We start from the raw sequence: 22,490 nt of genomic DNA, 5'->3' as shown, positions 1-22,490 counted from the left end.
AGGAGCAAGGGAGCATGTTCTGAAAGTGGACAAAATGATAATGTTCAAGAGACCTTTGGGATCACTTGTAACATTACTATTCTGGACTACTGTGCTCATATTTCCCTGAGTTGGGAATAAGGAAGTATTGGAAGGGGTTCTGAGGGCACAACTGAAAATGGTGATAGGTCTGTTGACTACTTGTAAGGGAGTAGTCAACAGATGCAAAAGAAATTTTCAGTACCTGACAGCAGAGGAGAAAAGATGAGGTCATCCCTAGGAGTTTGAGTAAAAATACAGTTGTTGTAGCATGACTAGTTTTTATTTTCTCCTTTCTCTTTCTCCTATACATAAATAACCTTATCTCTCTCACTGGCATTTCTATCCATAGATTCTGATGATATTGATCTGTTGACAAATCCTGTAATGCTCAAATACCCCAGGCTTCAAGATAACAACCAGTGCCTCAATTCTGAACTCCGTAACATTTGTCAGTGGAATAAATGACAGCCTAGATACCTTTAATGATACCAAAACATACAGTCCAATCATTTTTCTTGCAAAAATTTCCTCCCCTTACTTTTGGTAACATCCATCCAGACAGAACTCTCTCTCTTCTTGAAATGAAATTCATAATCTAGCCTTTCTTAGCACTATCATGGTATTATCACACATTATCACTACCTGGCACTGTCACACATCTTTAGCTTCCTCAGCCTTTAAAAATTGTGTATTTTTTTATTTGTTCACTCAAGAACATTACTTGTCAGAAGTTTTTTCACTTGGTTATACTATAAATTAAAAATGCCAAGAATTGATTTTTGGTTTAATCCTTTATCTAAGTGTAAGCAAACAAAGTTTTCATGTGAAGTAACTTCATGACTGGGCAACTCATATATAGAGGCTAATGACTTCACATCACTTACCTTAGTATCCTATAATGCAAAGCACATATCTTTACAGACATGTATAATGCTATTCATTATGGGAAGGGTCACTACCCAGACCAGTTTTGACGTTTATTGAGGTCTCATCAGTGGGAGCCAGATGCAGAAGTGATACCAAGGTGGAAGTAATGTAGAAGTCATATTTCTGTTCACAAGTATCCAAAAGTGTCATCACACCTTATTACTAAAATATTCTGGATTAGAAGTAGATGTTGAAAGTTTTTCCACTTGATTATATTATAAATTAAAAATGCCAAGAAATTATTGGTTTAATCCTTTATCGAAGTGTAAGCAAACAAAGTTTGCACATGAAGTAACTTCAGGACTGGGCTATCGACTTCACATCACTTGCCTTAGTATCCCGTAATAAAAAGCACACATCCTTATGGACATGTAATAATGCTATGCTTTATACATGTCTGTGTTTGTGTATGCATAGCAACTCTATATACGAGTTGCCCAGTAATGAAGTTATTTCACATGCAGATTTTGTTTGTACACTTGGATAAAGGATTAAACCAAGAATATAATTTCTTGGCATCTTTAATTTATAACATTACTTGTCCAAATACCTACCAACTCTGTACAAAGTCCAGTTGGCCCAACTTTATTAGGATATTGTTCTCGCCTCACTGAACGCACTTCAGCAACTGTCTCATAAACTGTTTTTGCTTTATTCCTTTTATATAAATAATACGAAGGGAAATGTTGTTCCATTGAACTAGCATCCTTCATCCCCCCCCCCCAATCTCCACTAGGCTTACAGTAATGCAAGCAGCAGCAGCTAGTAAACATCCATTTGCTAACCCACCAAAACTGCTTCTTTTACTCCTTTTTTTCCATTCCATCCATCTCTTTTCTGAAACAGCCTTCCTCATGGAGTATTCCTCCTAAGGGCATTTTAGCTAATTAATAGTTGCTCAGCCACTTTTCATAGACAGTCTGTTTCTGCTTAATGACCTCTCTTCTACTCCCATGGTACTGTTCCATAGAACTGGTATCCATCATTATCCCCACTTCTACTAAGTCTACAATAACTGAGCCTAAAATGGATGTTGGGCAGCAGTAGCAATTGATTGCCTAATATCCATTTTAGGTTGACTTTATTATACACTTTTACAATTCATCTGCTAACACTGAACCTGCTTCTCCCACTCCTCATTAATTCCATTCCCTCCCTTGTTCTCTGGAACAGCCTTCCTCGTGAAAACTGTTCCAGAGAACAAGGTCTATGCTTTCTAGCTTTCAAAAAGAATATTAGTGAATCCTTTCTTAATCTCTCTGTTCTTACACACTAATACAATATAGGTTCTGAAACCATGTGTAGAATGAATAAAATAATGAAATTATTGTATCAGTCTATATTGCAGTGGTGTTCAACCTTTTTTACTACGCGAGCTACTTTTCTATAAAAAGTTATTCAGCGATCTGCTCTCTTATAAGTTATTCGGCGATCTACTCTCTTACATAGATCACGTTCCCCCAACCTGATATCTGATTACACACAAATAAACAACTAAAAAAAGATACACAACTAAAAACTTTATTCGTGTATTTAAAAATTTATTTATCACTTTTAATTATTTTAATACAACAAAAAAATATATATATTGGAATAAAATATTTATTTCTCTAGTTTGGAAAACCAAAGTTAGAAAAAACAACAGATTGATTACAAACTAACAAGTTACAGGAAATGCTCGTTAATAAAAAAAAAAAAAAAAAAAAAAAAAAAAAAAAAAAAAAAAAGTTAATGTAAAATTTGGCATTGTTTGGACCTCGCAATATTTTCATAGTCAAGTTGATATGAAGAAGTGGCCAATTGCAGACAATCATCCAAATGATCATTTGTAATTTGGTTTCTTAATTGATTTTTTATGATGGTCATATTTGAAAAAGCAGATTCTGACAAGTATGTCGATCCGAAACACAACAGAATTTTTCGCGCAATATCAGTTAATATTGGGAATTTTTCATGTGCATTCCAAATGACGTCATTGTTTATTGATTTTAAATGTAAACTATTCTGAGTGTTTATTATCTCAAGTTCTACTTCAGCTTGGTTTATATCAAACAGCCCACTAATTTTATTTGAAATTTCTGTGATGTTCAAGTTTTCTTCAAATGGATTATTGATTGATAAAAGATACAATCATTTCAGTTTTATTAAAATCTTTAAATCTTGAATTTATTTCTTCCTCAACTAATTCTATTTCATGAATAAATTCTTTTAAATCATAGCGAAGCATTTCTTGATTTTGTTCAAAAATTTTAATAACTATGGGAGATATCTGAATTCACAGTCATTTATATTTTTCTTTAATAAAAGTAAGTATTGTTGAAAAGTTTTTATTTAACTTAACATATCAATTAAATTTTTATCTCTACCTTGTAACTCTAAATTTAAATTGCTTAATTTCGTACAGAAATCTACTAAAAATTATAAGTGTAACAACCATCTTTTATCACTCAATTGTGGATAAATATCTCTTTTTTCATTAAGAAAAATTTTTATATCATTAATTAATACAAGAAATCTTTCTAAAAATTGACTTCTGCTAAGCCAGTGAACATTATTGTACAACAGAAGTTCCCTATCATCATCTGCCTGTAATTTAAATAACTGCCTTTGCAGGGCTTTTCCTCGAACAGAATTTACAATTTTAAATGTAATATCCAAAACATCTTTTATATGTGAATAATACAATGGTACGTTAAAAAATCTGGATATTTGTCATCGTTTTTACATAATGAAATGAAGCCTGATTTATTACCTATCATTGCAGGAGCACCATCAGTAGTAATAGACACAAGTTTAAAAAGCAGAAGTTTGTGTTGTTTCACAAATTCATCAAATGCTGAAAAAAAATGTCTTCTCCCCTAGTCCTTCCCAATAATGGTATAATTTTCAAAAGTTCTTCTTTACTTGAATAATCTTGAAATACCATGCGAATAAATACCATTAACTGAGCAGTATCAGTGAAGTCATTTGATTCATCAAATTTTAATGAAAACGCAACACACTGGTGAATGTCTGACATTAACCTGGCCTGGAAACTTTTCTCTGGCAATTTGAAACCTTGTCTGTGGCCTAGAAGTAGTCTCTCTCTCTCTCTCTAGTGACGTCTCGGATCGAGAAGCTCCTTTCTGGAAGCGGGAAACTCCTCTCTCAAGCAATGTGGATCCAGACAGTCTCTCTGACGGTGACTCTGGACCGGATGGCCTCTTCTCTGAAAGCAATTCTGGAACCGTGACCCCTTCTGCTTGCTTCAGTCTCTTTTTATTAGGCCTTCTCTGAGACCTCGCATGAAGTTTAGCAACCCCCAAAGAATCGGTACGAGTCTTTCATCTTAAGTTTCAAGTTTGGCATGCCTTTTCTTCTCCTCCGCTTTCTTTTGATTGTAAGTTGCTGGCTATTGGAAAGTTGTTTGAACTCTTTCTGACTGACTTCGGAGATGTTTACACTTAGAGAAAATACATACAAGTTTCAATAACAATCTTTCTAATGCCGCCATGTACAGCTTCGGCCACAAAAACATTGCCTTTGTTTTTAACACTCTAACATATTCTTATTAAAGCAGTATATACAGTTAACTTCAAAAGAGTTATTTACAAAAACATGTAATACAAACAAGGAAATGTAATAAAATCAAGGAAAAGAAGCAGTAGCCATAGTATTCAACACAAAATACGAGGCTAATCTTCTGGAATGGCAGGCAGTCTCATGTAGAGTAATGTGGGCAAATATGGGAATGGGGAACTGGACAATGAGACTTATTTGTGCCTATGATCCCACTAGGTAGAAGTTTCTACTAAGGTAGAAGTGGAGGAATTTTTTGATGCTTTAGAAAAAGCAACTGACACAATGAAAAAGGAAAAGTCGGTCCTTGTTGGGGATCTAAATAGCAGAGTAGGAAATGATTGTGAGACATATAAAAATATTTTGGTAAAATTTGGAGAAAAGAGCAAAGCTAATAATAATGGCAAATATCTGTTGGATTTCTGCTCAGGACATGGACTGGTTATTACTAACACCATGTTCCAACATAAAAATGTGCACAAATTCACATGGAGAGAAGAGGCAAGGAATAAGAAAAGTCTCATTGACTATGTTATTGTAGATAGTGTTGTCTTCTCCCTGGTGCAGGACACCAGAATGTACAGAGGATTTGAAATTGGAAGTGATCATTATTTGGTCTTGAGCAGGATAAAATTGAATTTCATATTGAAAAGAATAACATGTAAGAAAATTTTGAGCAGCTCTCAGATGTGAACTGTAGACTAAAATACAGAAAAATTATTGAAGAAAAAATGAAAGCGTTTGAGAACAGGAATCAAACCTTGGATATTTAGTGGCAAGCCTTGAAGAAAGCCCTGATTGACTCAGCTAGAGAGGCATGTGGTGAAGTTATCTGCAAGGATAGAAAAATTAGAACTCCATGGTGGACACAGGAAGTTAAAGAGGCAGTGAAGGAAAAGAAGAAAGCATATCAAAAGTTCCTGTCAAATAAGTCAGCTTTTGCTCTTAGAGAATACAGAGACAAATGCAAGAATGCTAAACACTGTGTAAAACTAACTAAACAAAAGTCATGGGAGGACTTTGGCAAGAATATAGAACATAAATATGAAGAAGATGGCAAAATATTCTGGAGGTTGTTGAAGAAGCTTAAGAATGGAGGAAAGAGTGCTGTAAAAGGAGTTAGAGATGATAAAGGTGACATGAAAACGGAAGAAAAAGATATCCTTGAAGTATGGATTAATTACTTTGAAAAACTGCTAAATGAAACAAGCAGTGATAACAGCACAGTGGTAAAAAACACTGACCAGGCATGCAGTCAGGAATACATATCCATACTTGAAGTAGAAAAAGCAATCAAAGGCTTGAAATGTGGAAAGGCAGCAGGAGTGGATGATATTCGACCAGAAATGCTGAAGTTGATGGTATAAAAGTCTTACAGTGGCTGCACTGCATAGTTCAAAAAGCCTGGACAGAGGGACGAATTCCTGATGATTGGAGTAGAGCTCGCATAGTACCCATATATAAAAAGGGAAATAAAACTGAATGTGAGAATTACAGAGGTATTTCCCTAATAAGTGTTCCTGGGAAGATCTATGCAAGTATACTTGAGAAACGATTGAGAAGAATTGTGGAAGAAAAGCTGGGTGAAGAACAAGCTGGATTCAGGCCAAATAGAGGCTGTCAGGATCAGATCTTCACTTTACAACAAGTAGTCGAGAAAGCATGGGAATATAACAATGATCTGTATTTTAAGTTTTGTCGATTTGGAAAAGGCATATGAAAAGGTGCCAAGAGAGAAGCTATTCAATACGCTACAGTTATATGATGTCAATGGGGCATTATATCAAGCAATACTTAATTTGAGTTGTAAGTCAGCAGTTAGAATTGAAGGAAGTACAGGAAGATGGTTTAATGTGAAATCTGGTGTCAAACGAGGATGTACATTATCCTCTCTGTCATCCATTATCTATATGGATCACATTATGAAGGAATGTGGTATTAAACACAATATCAAAATTGGAGATGTTAATGTCAGCTCTTTGCTTTATGCAGATGATGTTATACTTCTAAATAAATCTGCTACAAGTCTGCAAGATTCTCTGACTAAATTGAATAACTGTTGTAATAGATATGTGATGAAGGTCAGCAATAAAAAGACAAAGACAATGAAAATAGGCAGAATCATTGAAAATGACAACTGCTGTGTTGTGAATGGAGAACCTGTAGAACAAGTAAAACATTTCAGCTACTTAGCACAATTTTTAGTGAAGATGGTAAATTAAATATAGAAATAGACAACAGAATCAGCAAAGCTGGTAAGGTGGGAAATCAATTGAATAAATTCATATGGAATAAGAGAGAAATTAGTCGGAACACTAAATTAGCTACAAGACAGTGTTCAAACCAGTTTTAACTTATGGATCTGAGAGCTGGGTCAGAAGTAAAACACTGGTTATTGTAGATACACTATTTTTTTTTTTTAACTAGCATTTTAAATTATTTTAATATGAAATTTCAGAAAATCATCTGAATTTACTAAGAAAGAAAATAACTGTTCTTTTCAGCTGAATTATTCTGTTGGAAAAATAAATAAACATAATGATAACAGTCCTTTTACTGTTACAGGAGGTGAAGATGCCTTGAACTTTGTGTGTGGTATTCTGAGCCTGATTGGGATGCTGACTCTTATTATTTACACTGTATGTAAATTGCTATATTTCTCTTTTGTTATCATTTGATATAAAATATTTATAACATGTTGATCAAGTTAAATTTCTGGAATGTGGTAGGAATATTATTATTCGTTTTTTTTTATTATATTAATTTTTTTTTATTTTCATTGTTTTGTTATTATTTGATATTAAATATTTGTAACTTGTTGAAAAAGTTAAATTGCTGGAATCAAATGATGTAAGTAAAAATATTTAATAAATTTAGTTTAATCCTTTATCCAAGTGTTAGCAAACAAAATTTGTGCCTGAAGTATTTTCAGGACTGAGGCAACTCATAGCAAAGGTGGACCAAGCTCTCATCACTCCTGTCTCAGTATCTCCCATAATGCAAAACACATCTCCCTGCAGATATATATAATGCTGTGCATCAAGGGAAGGGCCACGCCACTACCCAGACTGGTTTCGACCTTTATTGAGGTCTCATCAGTGGGAGGCATACCCAGGTGATGATACTAAAGCAGAAGCAATGGAGAGGTCATATTTTCCTATACGAGTTGCCAAAAGGTGTACCACCTTATGATTAAATTACTCTGGATTCAGAGAAAGATGTTAAATAAATCATTTAACATCTTTAAATTTTGAAAGTTTATTTTCCACTTGGTTAGACTATAATAAATTTAGTTTAATCCTTTATCCAAGTGGTAGCAAACAAAGTTATAAAAATATTCAAGTTATTCCAGATGCATAGTTTTACAGTTTGTTTATAATATATACATTTTAAAATATTGTATAAATAATTTTTGGAAATAAACTATGAAGCACTCCTAGCACTGGTGTTTCAAAAAAGCCTAAGATATATAAAAATAAAATAGCTGTATTTGTTAGCCAAGTAAAGATAAAAAAAAAAAAAAAAAAGAGTGTGCATTTTAAACTAAAATGATTTCAGATAACCTGTATATGGTAACATGTGTAGTGCTTTCTTTCTTTTTTTTTTTTTTTTTTTTTACAAGCTAATATATTTGCATTACTTGAAAGACATAATCCTGATGCTCATCATGCCTCACTTTTTGAGTGTCTTTATAATACCTGAGAGTTTCTACTTCAAATATTCTTTGGGCTCTAATCAGATGGAAAAGTGGCTTAACAGAAATTCATCAGGCTCACTATGCTTAAAGACACACGACACTGTCAGATACTGAATTAATACTATATAGTAAACTGAATCTAACAAAAACTATGCATTATTGCTAATTAAAAACTAAATTATAACAAAGTCTGCAGATACATGGCATGCTAGCCTTTCTCCATATGGCATTTAGTGGATGATCGATTAAACATATCTCGTTCAGTTAAAGCATGCTATTACCACTTGTCACAGAGCTTTCTTGGAATGATATAAAGTTGCTGCATATGCCACTTAGTGGTTAATTGATTCTTCTTCTTCCTTACCTTGTGGCAAAAAATCTCAGAGGTTCAGCAAGTACAAACTTCTTTCATTCTTTTATTGTCTTGAGCTTTTCTAGTGCAGTTCAGGATTCCCATCTCAGCTGTCCTTTTTTTTTTTTGGATGTCATTCTCACAGTTCTTCTATCATCCTCCTCTAGGTCGCTATCCATCAGGTCTCATCTTGAACACTTGTTAAGGCATTCTCTCCTCACCCATTCTTTTCACAACTAGATATATATTATCTGCATATCCTAATATTACTGTTCTACTTGTTATCTTTTACAGTTTCTCAAATACATTTTACTAAAGCTAAGTTAAAGTAGGATAGACGAAAGAGTATTTCCTTACTTTATTCCTTTCTTAATAATATCAAAAGATATTATCAAGACAAGATATTATTTAGATCTGACTCCATTAGCTAATACCATTTTTCAGTTCTCTGTGGTCCAAATTTTGATGAAATATATTATCTTACGAGGTATTCCAAGTTCATTTAATACTTCCAAAAGGCTTTCTCTATGAATGCTATTATATGCTTTTCTAAAATTGATAAATAAAATATTGACCTGCTGATTATATTTCCCCCCCCCTTTTTTTTTTCCCAGTCTGTCTTAGTGTAAAAATCTAGTCCCTTACAGACCTATTTCTTCAAAATCCTCAATATTTATCTATATTTTCTTTAGAATAAGATATCATTATCATCATCATACGTATCAAGGATTTAGGCCTAGCATGGCCTGTTCCGGCCTTAGAAGTCATTGTTGAATCGTTTAAGAGGACGTCCTGGTTTTCCTAATGGCTTGTACTTTAAGGCTTGTTTTGGTAATCTTTCTGTTTTCATTCTTTGAACATGTTCCATCCATTTATGTTTATATTTTTTAATTTTTTCTATTACTGGTTCTTGGTTTAATTCTTTCATAATATCTTTGTTTCTTTTGTGATCAAATAGGATATACTTTGCAGTTTTTCTCATAAACTTCATTTCTGCTGTTGTTAATCTTTGTTTGTCTTTTTGTTTTATTGTCCAGATTTCGCTTCCATACATTAAGACCGGTAGGGCTAATGTATTGTATACTTTTAGCCTGGTTTGTTTTTGAACTAGGTTTGGTTTAAATATAGAGTTAATTACACCTGTTATTTTGAAATATTTTGCAATTTTTACGTTTATATCTTTTTCATTTTCATATATGATCATACATCCTAGGTAGTTAAATGAATTCACTTGTTCTAAGATCTTGTTATCTATTACTATTTTAATTCTTGCTGGATCTTGTCCTTTAAAGGCCATAGTTTTTGATTTTTCTGTTGATATTATCATCATTATCATCAAATTCCTGCCATGTACCCTCAAGGGGTGTACAGGATATGATAGTACTACATGAAAATTTGATATTATCATACCATAATCTTTGGATATCTCATTTAGATTTAAAATAGCTTTCTGTAAGTTATCTTCAGAATTTGTAATTATTATTTGGTTGTCGACAAAGAGGAGAGTGTTTAAGTTAACTGTAGGTGAAAGTTTAATTCCTTGATGTAAATTTTTACTCCATTTTATTATTATTTCATTTAAGTAGATATTAAAAAGAGTTGCTGAGAGGGGACATCCCTGTCAGACCCCTTGGTTTATCTCTCTTGTATATGATAGCTCATGATTTAATCTCATTTGTATTTGATTATTTTCATATATACTTGTGATAGCTTTTAGGATATTATTTGGTATTTGTCTTTCTTTTAATATGTTAAATAATATGTTTCTTTTAACTTTGTCAAATGCTTTTTCAAAGTCAATAAATGCAATATGTGTTTCTAAATTATATTCTCTTCTTTTCTCTATTATTAATTTTAGGCAAAAGGCTGGGTCTATACATGATCGTCCTTTTCTAAATCCATTCTGTACTTCTAGAATAAAGTTTTCGGAATATTTCATTAGTTTGTTATTTAAGATTCTGCTATATATATTGTAACAGGAATTTAGTAGACTGATACCTCTATAGTTTTTAGGGTCATCTCTATTACCTTTCTTAAAGATAGGAATCACAATTGCTTTTTCCATTCTATTGGGGGGATACCAGTTGAGTAAATTTTATTTAAAAATAATAAGAGTCTTTCTTTGAATCTTGTTCCAGCGTATTTATATAGTTCTGAACATAGCTTATCTTCTCCTGGTGATTTTCCATTTCTTGTTTCTTTCAGGCTGATTTCCAATTCTTCTTCAGTTATTTCCTTTTCATTTTCGTTAATTGTTTGCCAGTTGTCTTTTTTAAAATATTTGTCTGTCCACAGTTCTGTGTAGTAATTTAGAAATTCTTCTAATTTCAATTCAGTGTTTAATTTTATGTTTTCTTTGGTATCTGCATTTAAGTGTTTCAAAATCTTATATACATTGGGTCTTATTTTATATAAATCATGTTCTAAATTAGAAACAAATTTATTCCATGATTCTCTGTCTTTTTCTGACTTCTCTTTTAGCTATGGCTCTTATTCTTTTATATTCTATTTCATCTTCTAATCGTTTACTGCTTAACCATTTGTGATAGGCTTCTTTTTTCTTTTTGATTATTTCTTTGATTGTATCATCCCATATCTTCAGTTTTTTTCTTTTATTGAATTTTTTGGTCTTTCCTAAGCTTTCATTTGCTGCTTGCATAAATATCGTTTTTATATTAAGCCATTCTATTTCTATTTCTTCATTTTGTTTTATTTTATCTAGATATTGGTTAATTCTTTGTTCATATAGCCATTGTACATTTGTGTCATTCAATAGTCTAGTTTTATAAACAAATATTTCAATTTTTCTTTCTGTTCTTGTTACTTGTAGCCATTTAGGTGGTAATCTTAATTTTATTTTAACAAGGAAGTGGTCACTGCTTATTTCATATCCTCTATGAACTCTAACATCTAGTGAAAATTTTTATATCTTTTCATTTAATATGAAGTAATCTAATATTGATTTCCATCCTCTTGCTGCCCAAGTATATTTATGTATGTCATTATGTTTATAGAAGAAATTCATTATTTTTAGGTTATTATAAACTACAAAGTCATCAATTTTTTACCATTTCTGTTTAGAGTGTGTTCTCCATGTATTCCTATATTATTATTATTAATTTTCGTGTTTCCAATTCTTGCATTTAAGTCTCCTGCTAAAATTATGTAATCATTTTTATTTATTTTATTATATATGTTTTGTAGCTGATTATGAAAATCAATATTATCCTGTTCTCTTCCTTCTTCTGGGGCATATAAACCAATTATTGTTAAATAGCCTCTATCTATTTTTATTCTAGCTTCTATTATTCTTTCATTCCATAATTTATAATGTTTTAACTGTTTTGAAAGGGAGTTATGAATCCAAATCATGACTCCTGCTTGTGCTCTTTGGTCTCTGTCGACTCCACTGTATATCACATTAAAATTTTCAGTTCTCATAGTTCCTTTTAATTTCTTTTTTTGTTTCAGTGATTACTGCTATTTTGAATTTTCTTTCATTTAATAACTGGTCTAATTCTATTTCTTTATATGCTATTCCTCTTACATTCTAGTTTGCTATATGTATTATATTTCATCGTTTCCCATAGATTCAATCTGATTATCTTTTTCTGTCAGCTTACAAGTAGGATTATGTTCTCCATGTCAGGGGACTAGCCTGACGATGGAATAGTTCAGTGGTAGGGCTGCTACCTTAAGGCTTCTGAACTAGCCTTCTTCTGAATTTAAACCCATAGGAGGAATAGGGTATATTGAAGGGCAAAGAGTAGGTTATAGAAGAAATATAGTAAGGTTTATAGAGAGGGCATAGTTGTAAGGCCAGAAATGAAAAAACCCCATGGCCCTCAAGTACTCTAATAGCATAAGGGTCATAAAATAAGAAGAGTTGGCTGATAAGCCTTATAGGAAAGATTAAAGTAAGTGGATCTTCCTCAAGGTAGAAGAAGGAGAGGATAGATCCAGCTAGGGGTCCATGGGAGTGCCGCTTCCCTTACAATCAAGATGATTGCCCCTTATGGCCCTGTTGGTCCACAAGTCCTTATTCAGTATATTCGGACCACCCCCACCATATATATATGCACGCATGCACGCACACGCATGTACACACACACATACACACACACATATGGTGGGCTCCCCTATCTGCCACCCAGGGGATGCGCTCGCTAGGGGTTACAGGGCCCCCTGAGAGAATAAGATATGGATCTGTGTAGTATATATCATCATTAAATTTCTAAAGTACCCTCAGGGGGTTATAAGATATTACGATAGTACTGCATGAAAAAGTTGAATCATTACTAACTTCTTATCAACAATTCTCCAATCAATCTGTTATCTGTTAAGACTTCTATGTTTTTTGTCTTCTAAGGCATATCAGTCCACTTAGATCATGGTCTTCCTCTGGGTCTTTTTCCTGCCAGCCTGGAAAAAAAAAACACTTGTTTTGCTGACCATACCACCTGAGATTAGCTCTGCTAACACATTCCTGAATGCTAATAACATCAATTTCTTCATTGTGTGTAGAATTTATGGAGATAAAAACATGTGGTAGAGTAATTACTTATAATAATTAAGAAAATAACACTATACATTTCAACCTTTATGTTGAGGTCATCATCAGGAAATCATATATATATATATATATATATATGAACACGACATAAGCTATCTGACACTACACAAAAGTAAGCCAAATCTTAACTGCTTTGTTAATTGTTTATGCCAACTTGACCTCTGGTGAAAAAATAAAATAAAATGAAATAAAATTCAATCAATCAATACTTTTTTAATATAATATGTATAGTAACATACAGATGATTAAAATTAAGGCATCAAAAGCATCCCTACAGTCCTGTTGTCTTAAGGTTTTCTTGTATTAGAATTCTGCCATCATGTTCTGGATGCTATATGGGTTGCATATGGGTCTTCCAGATTCTTGGAATAACTAATCAATCATTCTTGTTGAGATTAGGATGATGAATCAGCATCTCACACGTTTATTTCAATTTTCTTTCAAACCAGGTTTGATTGTAGTGTAGGGACTTTGGTGCCTTTCCATTTAATTCTGTGGCACGTTTGGAATGCATAGTCTGACAAGCCAGTTTCACCATAGTGAAGGAATTTAATGTGTCATTTGTGTTTGTGTTTTTCTTGTTGGAATTGTACATCCTGTTTCCCTTGTGTAGGGGTAAATTGCAGGCGCTCTTGATTTTATAAATCTCAGGGTGGGTAAGATAAGGAAAGGGAATCTTTGGATGAATTGAGTATACATTTTAATTTAGCAGGAGTTTGAAAGGTGCCATAATATTGTATTTCTGTATTGTTCTATTTTTTCCAATATTCCTCTAATGTAAAGATATGGTATGTATCTGAATTTCTTTCCTAATATATATATATATATATATATATATATATATATATATATATATATATATATATACTCATATAGTAAAGAACTAAGATTAACATTGCCAGTTTTGATATAAGATTTAATGCCATTTTCCTTTGCAATGTGATCCATATAGATAATGAATAACAGTGAAAATAATGTGCATTCTTGTTGTACACCTGATTTAATATCATATCATCTTCCTGTATCCCTCCTTCAATTCTAACTGCTGAAATACAGCTTAAATAGGGACTATGTAATGCTTGATATAGTGTCTCATTTGCACCACATAACTAATGTTTTGAAGAGCTTTTCTCTTGGCACCTTGTCATATGTCTTGTGCAGATTTACAAAATTTAAATACAAATCCTTTTTTATATTCCCAAGATTTCTCAACTATTTGTCTTAAAGGTGGAAATCTTATCCTGACAACTTCTATTTGACCTGAATTTAGCTTGTTCTTCTCCAGGCTTCCTTTCCACAATTTTTCTTAGCTGTTTCTCAAGTATACTTGCATAAATCTTACCAGGAACACTCAGTAAGGAAAAACCTCTGTAATTTTCAGTTTTATTTCCCTTTTTTAGATGGGTACTATGTGAACTCTCCTCCAATCATCCAGAATTTGACTCTATGACCAGGTCTTTCATCTACTCCAGCTGCCCTTTCCACATTTCAAATTTTTGGTGGCTTTTTCTGCTTCAAGTTTATGGATGTGTATTCTTGACTTCATTCCTTTTGGGAGTTTTCTACTACCATGCTGACACTGCTTACTTCATTTAGAAGTCTTTCAAAGTAATTACTCCAGAGATCTAGAATATCACTATCTTCAGTTTTAATGACACCATTATCATTTCTGACTCCTTTTACATTATTCTTTCCTCTATTTCCAAGATTTTTCTATAGTTTCCAGAATATTTTGTCACCTTCCTGATATTTATTTTCTATGTTATTACCAAAGTCTTCCCATTACCTTTGTTCAGCTCGTTTTACACAGTGCTTCGCATTCTTACATTTTTCTCTGTATTCTCTAAAAGCACAAGATGATTTACTTGCCAGGTTACTTACTTCAAGGTACTTTCTTTTTCTCCTTGACTGCCTCTTTAACTTCTTGACTCCACCATTGAGTTCTGGTATTTCTCTCCTTGCAAAGAATATCACCACATACTTTTTTGCCTGATAAACAATAATTGTTTATTGTAATTGTTTCCCTCATGTCTGCCAGTAAACTGCCTATTTAACTTCTTGAGTCCACCATGGAGTTCTGATTTTTCTATCCTTACCACACGCCTCTCTGGTTGAATCAGTCAGTGTTTTTTTCAGGGTTTGCCACTGAATCTCCAAGGTTTGGTTCTTGTTTTCAAACTCATTTTTTCTGGAATGATGCTTGTGTATTTGATTCTACATTTTACCTTTTGAAGCTTTATCTTTGATTCATTTTAAAACGTTTTTTTACGTTATCTTCTTTTCAATATGAAGTTCAAAACTAAATAATCATCACTTTCTATTTCAAATTCTCTTTATACTCTTTTGTTCTTGCATATTTTCTCCATGTAAATTTGTGCATATGTTTATGGTGGAAGATGGTGTTAGTAATAACTATTCCATGTCTTGAACAGAAATCCAGCAGGTACTTACCATTATTATTAACTTTGCTCTTTTCTCAAAATTTTCTGAAAATATTTCTGTCTGTTGAATTGTATTTAAACGGTATTGATTCGAACACAGATTGATAAGTAAATAATTATTTATTAACTTAAAAGCTAATATTTCGCTGGTATTATATCCAGCATCTTCAGAGCACACAAAACGAAGTTTGTTACAAATGCGAGACAATCACAATACGGTGTAACAATGGGGCTAGTATAAGTAATTGCAGTGTGCAACACAAGAATAAAGTCCTAATTAGGCGCCATCTAAGTTTTTTTTTTTTTTTTTTTTTTTTTTTTAAAAAAAAAAAGTAGTCCAAAGTTTTGGGGGGTAAAAAAAATTATAAATAAAAAGGGGAAAAAAATTATTAATTTGGTCTTGGGATAACTGTCTCCTCGATCTTTGGTAGATTTATACAGCTATACTTGTTAAGGTTTGGAGTATGTTTTAAGGCTTCTGTTGATTTCAGGAACAACCTCTCTGACTTGTAGTAGCTTCTGTGCAGTACTTTTGTTTTTTTCCAATTGATCCTGTGTGCGGGGTATCCAAAGCATGGTCTGCCAGACCCAACTTGCCATAGCAAAAGTGCCAGATATATTTTTTGTGTTCACTGAAGCGGATGTCCACAGTTCTTCCTGTCTGTCCGTAGTAGGCTCGATGACATGAACAGGGCACTTCATGGACTCCTGGATGTGATAAAGGAGTGAATTTATCCTTAGGCGAATGGATGAGAGTTGGCAATTTCACATAAGGTTTAAATACGGTGTGCAGTTGGTGTTTTTTAAGCACCCTAGATATCTTTTCAGATGTGCTTTTAATGTATGGGATGGTGATAGTTTTGTTGTAGTCTTCTGTGGTAGATAGTGGTGGGGGGGATTTCTGGGTAGCATTTAGTATTTTATCTATCTTATGGGGATTATAGCCATTGGTTAGGAAGGTATGATGCAGGTGAGAAAGTTCAGCAGTGAGAGCAATGTCATTGGAACAGATTGCTCTAGCTCTATGGGTTAGTGTTTTTAAGATACCATATTGTTGAGAGGGGTGATGGTGTGATTGTTTGTGTAAATATCTTCCTGTATGTGTGGGTTTTCTATAAACCGAAAACGATAAGGAACCTTCTGGAAAACATATGATCAGTGTGTCCAGGAAGGGCAGGCAGTCATTGGCTTCTAGTTCTATTGTAAAGTGGATTTTAGGGTGCTGGCTATTTAGATGCACTAAAAATGTATTCAATATGTCTGGGCCATGTGGCCAAATAGCAAACACATCATCAACATAGCGAAGCCAGAGACTAGGTTTGAGAGTGGCTATGTTGATAGCTAGCTTTTCCAGATGTTCTATGTAAAAGTTGACTTAGGGGAGAGAAAGGGGGGGGGGATCCCATAGCTGTCCCATCTAATTGTTTGTATATTTTCCCTTTCCATGTAAAATAACCTGCCTGTACTGTGAATTTAAATAGTTGAAATATATCAGGGGGAAATTGTGAATTTAGTAAGTTAAGTGTTTCAGTTAATGGTACATTAGTGAATAATGTGGTGATATCAAAACTCACCATTAGGTCTGAACTGTTTAAGGTGTAGTTTTCTAAAATACTTTTTAGGTGGGTAGAATTTTTAACAAAAGAGGGAGAATTGTTTGTGCAAGTTGCCAGTAGTTTGGCTAAACAGGAAGAACTGTGGACATCCGCCTCAGTGAACACAAAAAATATATCCGGCACTTTCACTATGGCAAGTCGGGTCTGGTAGACCATGCTTTGGATACCCCGGCACACAGGATCAATTGGAAAAAAACAAAAGTACTGCACAGAAGCTATCTATAATCAACAGAAGACATACTCCAAACCTTAACAAGTATGGCTGTATAAATCTACCAAAGATATGGGAGACAGTCATCCTAAGACCAAATTAATAATTTTTTTTTATTTATAATTTTTTTTTTTTTCATAACTTTGGACTACTGTTTTTTTTTTTTTTTTTTTAACTTATATGGCGCCTAATTAGGACTTTAGTCTTGTGTTGCACGCTGCAATTTCTTATTCTAGCCCCACTGTTACATCGTATTGTGGTTGTCTCCCATTTGTAACAAACTTTGTTTTCTGTGCTCTGAAGATGCTGTATATAATACCAGTGAAGTATTAGCTTTTAAGTTAATAAATAGTTATTTACTTATCAATCTGTGTTCGAACACATAAGCCTACCCACGCGGTTATTTCTATGTCTGGTAATTCATTTCCTACACTGCTGTTTAGATCTCCAACAAGGACCAACTTTTTTTGTTGTCTATTTCCATAAATTTGCCACCTTTGCTAAAATTTATGCCTAAATAGCTGAAATGTTGTATTTGTTCTATAGGTAATTCATTCAGGATGCAGTTAATGTTATTAATATCTTGGTCTGGTTTCTTTGTCTTTTTATTGCTGATTTTGATACCAAATTTAGTACAACAGATATTCAGTTTTCTTTGTCAATCTCTAGTTCCTTTTACAGTACTCTTTCCTTAATTTCTAAAGCTTTCTCAGTGGCCTCCAGGATATTTTGTCACCTTCCTGATATTTAATTTCTGTATTACCAATATTTCCATGACTTTTGTTTAGCTAGTTTTACACAATATTTTGTTTTATTACCTTTTTTTTTTTTCTGTATTCTCTAAGAGCGCAAGCTCATTTACTTGCTACATACTTTCGGTATGCTTCCTTCTTTTCCATGATTGCTTCTTTAACCTTCTTAGTCCATCATATAGTTCTAATTTTGTTCAGGCTACCACATGCCTCTCTGGCTGAATCAGTCAGGATTTGCCACTGAATCTTCAAGGTTTAGTTCTTGTTTTCAAAATCTTTCATCTTGCTTAAAACTAAATGGGATCACTTCCAATTTCAAATTCTCTGTACACTCTTGTGCCCTGAACAGTGGAAAAACGTCGATTTCAACGACAGCATAGTCAATGAGACTTCTGTTATTTCTTGCATCTTCTTCCACGTGAATTTGTGCACATTTTAATGGTGGAAGATAGCATTAGCAATAACTAGTCTTTGCCATTACCATTATTATTAGTTTTGCTCTTTTCTCCAACTTTCCCAAAACATTTCTGTATGTCTGGTAATTATTTTCTACTCAGATGTTTAAATCTCCAACAAAGTCCAGGTTTTCATCTTTTGTTGTGTCAGCTGCCCTCTTTAGTGCCTTGAAAAATTTCTGTACTTCTTCCTTATTAGAACCTTCTGCAGAATGGGCACAAATAAATATCTTTATATAATAGATAAAATTTTGTAGCCTGCTGACAGGAGCAGTATCCCTCTATAATTTTCACATTCATTTTTATTTCCTTATATATATGTTACGGTTAAAGTAATAAATCCAGCTATGATTAATAATTACTGGTTAAAGTGAATAATTTACGAGAATTAATCACTTTGACTGGTAATTATTAATGATTCTTAGGGGAGTCTAGTAAATGTAATAAAAACATGTTTATAGGTTTTATATATAGGTTTTCATTCTCAATAGAAATTATAACAGCTGTAATTTATAGCTGTTATAATTTCTATTGAGAATGAAAACCTATATAAATTAGCTACAAAATATTCTAATTTAGGTGGTCAAGGTTTCCAATATTGCGATTGTACAGCCTAGCCTAACCTAACCTTTATCGGTTAGGTTAGTTTATAATGATTTCTGATTTCATGAGTGCAAAAGAAGTACTTTCCTTACTTTTTCATTATAAACTAACCAAACCCAACCTATAATCATATAATAAGATATTTATCTCCTATTTTTTCTGCTATTCAATAAAATATTTTTTATGAAACATGTTTTTATTACATTTACCAGACTCCTCTAGGAATTATTACTAATTACCTGTCAAAGTGATTAATTCTCGTAAATTATTCACTTTAACACCGGTAATTATTAATAATAACTGGATTTATCACATTAACCGTAACATATATATATATATATATATATATGTGTGTATATATATATATTGCTATTGATTACATTAGATTAGATTCTTTCCATTCTGAGGATATCTCTTCATTTTCCTATATTAATTTTATCAGTTTATGTAACCATACCATCTATAGTTAATTAATTTCCACCATATTTGTTGAACTCAGCTACTATTCTGTCAGACCTGGTGCTTTGCATCTTTGAGCCATTAAACTCTTACTTTGGCTAGTAAAGGTTTAAATATTTTTTGGTGACAGGAATGGTAACATTTCTGCTCATATGTCTCAGCAGGTTTATTGCAATTTAGGCGCTTACTAAAGTACTCTCTACACCTGTTTGCAGTTACATCTACAGCAGCAAGTGTTTGTCCATTACTATTGTTAATTAGTGTTGGTTTCATACGTGGATCTGTTTTTTAATTTTTAATGTCAGAGAAAAATTATTTATTGGTACTTAACATAAAGTATTTCTGGATTTCTTCAATCTGTTCATGTAAAAATTTTCTTTTTAGTTGTCTGATTATTTTATTTACTTCCTTGTTCAGAGATACAAAACTCTTTGTATCTCTGAGCAGCATTAATATCAAATGAGTTATTAAGCTAATTATCTCTGTTTTTTTTTTTCTTTTTCTTTACTATCAGTTTATATTATTCATTAAACCATTATTTATGGTGTATTTTACTCTGAATTCTGGTGAGTTTTCTCCTGCTACTTTTATGCTATTCTTGATATTCCATATTTTCAGTATTTTCACTCTCTTTCAGCTGCTTATTTTTCTGGACTAATTGATTAAAGATATATATACTAAATCATGTTTAGTTAAAGCATAGTCCATGTTATTCTCTTTAATTAATCCAAAGTTGCTACACAGAAGTATCTTCAAATTTCTATGCCTCTTCAACGAAAGTGTTCAAGCTTTACTGCATTGTACCTACCTTAACAATGGACTATGCCCAGAATCTGCAAAATATTTCATCAACAACTGCATTGTTTAATTATTTTTTATTTTTTTCGATTTTAATATTGCTATAGTTTACAACTATTCACCATTTACAACAGTTCACATCTGAAAGCTGCTCAACTTTTATTCTCTTTAAAACTTTCTTACATGTTCTTCTTTTTAATATGAAATTCAATTTTATCCTGCTCAAGACTAAATGGTGATCACTTCCAATTTCAAATCCTCTGTACACTCCTGCACCAGAGAGAAAACATCACTATCAACAATAATATAGTCAATGAGACTTTTCTTATTCCTTGCCTCTTCTCTCCATGTGAATTTCTGCACATTTTTATGTTGGAACATTGTGTTAATAATAACCAGTACGTGTTCTGAGCAGTAATTCAACAGGTATTTGTGATTATTATTAGCTTTGCTCTTTTCTCCAAATTTTCACAATGTTTAATTTTGTATGTCTGACAATCATTTCCTACTCTGCTTTTTAGATCACCAACAAGGACCAACTTTTCCTTTTTCATTGTGTCAGTTGCTTTCTCTAAAGTCTCAAAAAATTCCTCCACTTATACTTTAGTAGAACCTTCTGTGGGACATACGCACAAATAAGTCTCATTGTGCAGTTCTCCATTCTCATATTTGCCCACATCACTCTACTTGAGACTTCCTGCCATTCAAGAAGATTAGCCTCATATTTAGTGTTGAATACTATGGCTGCTTCTTCTTTTCCTTGATTGTCATTTCTTGAATATAACATTTTGTATTTATTGCTCAGAAAGATCTCACCAGTTTTTGTCTTTTTTGTTTCAGTCACCCCTATTATGTTGATCTGATACTTATCCAATTCATCAGCTTGCTCCATTTCTTTGCCATTCAGGCTTCTTATGTTGATAGTACTGATCTTGAATTCTGATGTTGAGTTGGGGTGGGTTCCTGTGGGCATCTAAAATATAATCATTGTTATATAACATAGTTTCAATTTGTTATTTGAATTTTCCATTGTTCTTCTTTACACTCATGAAGATTTTGCAGTGTTTAATTTAATTATAATTTAATTCATTAAGTAAATTTACTGTACTGGTATATTTATTCCTCTTACAATTGGGTCTTCAGGTTTTTCTTGTCCGAAGTGAAAGCAAACAAAGTTTTTATGATGAGCCCAGCACCACAGGTTGGTTAATATATTACATTAGTAACATGTATGGATAATGGGTTGGAAAAGGAGAAACTTGTTTCATTTTTATTTAAAAACTTATATATTGTATAACTTGAGAAACAAAAATCAGGGGAAAGACTTCCACAATACAGCAGTAACAGTGATGAAGGAGAAGGAAAAAAAAACTTGTTCTCTGGGTTTCAGGGTGTACTGTGAAGGGATGCTGGGCAGCAGATGCACATGTTCCAGCAGACTTAGTGCTGAATGGGGGGGGGGATTATTGATGCTATTTCAAATGGCCATTTGCCATTGAAATATTTATAGAATAGACATATTGCAGAAACCAAATGTCTGTGCAAAAGTAGGAGGAATGAGTTGGCAAGAGATGATTATTAATCAATTTAATTGTCCTGCTCTGTATTGAGTCAAGCATTTTCAGGGAGCTCTTAAGGGCCCCTGTCCAAATATGAGAACAGTATTCAATAGCTGGGCTGATTTCAATTTGTTTATAAAGTTAACAGCTGCTTAAAGGTGAAGTAACATCTTGAGTGAAAGAGAAATTGTAGTTTTCTAGAAGCTGAGTATACAGTCATTGTGAAGTGTTTATGCCAAGAGGGGCTTGACATCGGAGTGATTCCAAGAAGAGAAATTTCAACTTGTCTAGAAATTTGAATGTTGTCAAAAACATTACTGTGAGAAAATAGTTCTTTTGTATGAGAAATAAGACAAAACTTGGTTTTACTAGCATTCATACTGACAAGATTATCTGAACCCCATTAGAGGATGGCTTGGAGATCAGAATTGAGGACAGTGGTGGTTGATGTTCTATGGGGCGAGGTGT

The 22,490-nt window shown here is 32.9% G+C and overlaps 1 protein-coding gene across 1 annotated transcript in view; it reads left to right on the top strand.

Annotated features, from left to right (window-relative positions):
* The window catches only part of LOC150095279 (lysosomal cobalamin transport escort protein LMBD1-like), a 259,870-nt gene that overhangs the window by 89,831 nt on the left and 147,549 nt on the right, over window positions 1-22,490 (top strand). Inside the window, exon 7 of the mRNA XM_090410049.1 lies at window positions 7,072-7,145. Coding sequence (XP_090266175.1) covers window positions 7,072-7,145 — 74 coding nt within the window. The remainder of the gene's footprint in view (window positions 1-7,071; window positions 7,146-22,490) is intronic.

This window comes from Typopeltis vanoorti, chromosome 20 (assembly GCF_054136105.1).
Source record: "Typopeltis vanoorti isolate ZY-2024b chromosome 20, IOZ_Tvanoo_1.0, whole genome shotgun sequence".
NCBI classification, from domain to species: Eukaryota; Metazoa; Arthropoda; class Arachnida; order Uropygi; family Thelyphonidae; genus Typopeltis; species Typopeltis vanoorti.
The sequence above is the reverse complement of the archived record's forward strand: the minus strand, read 5'-3'. Positions and strand labels throughout refer to the sequence as shown.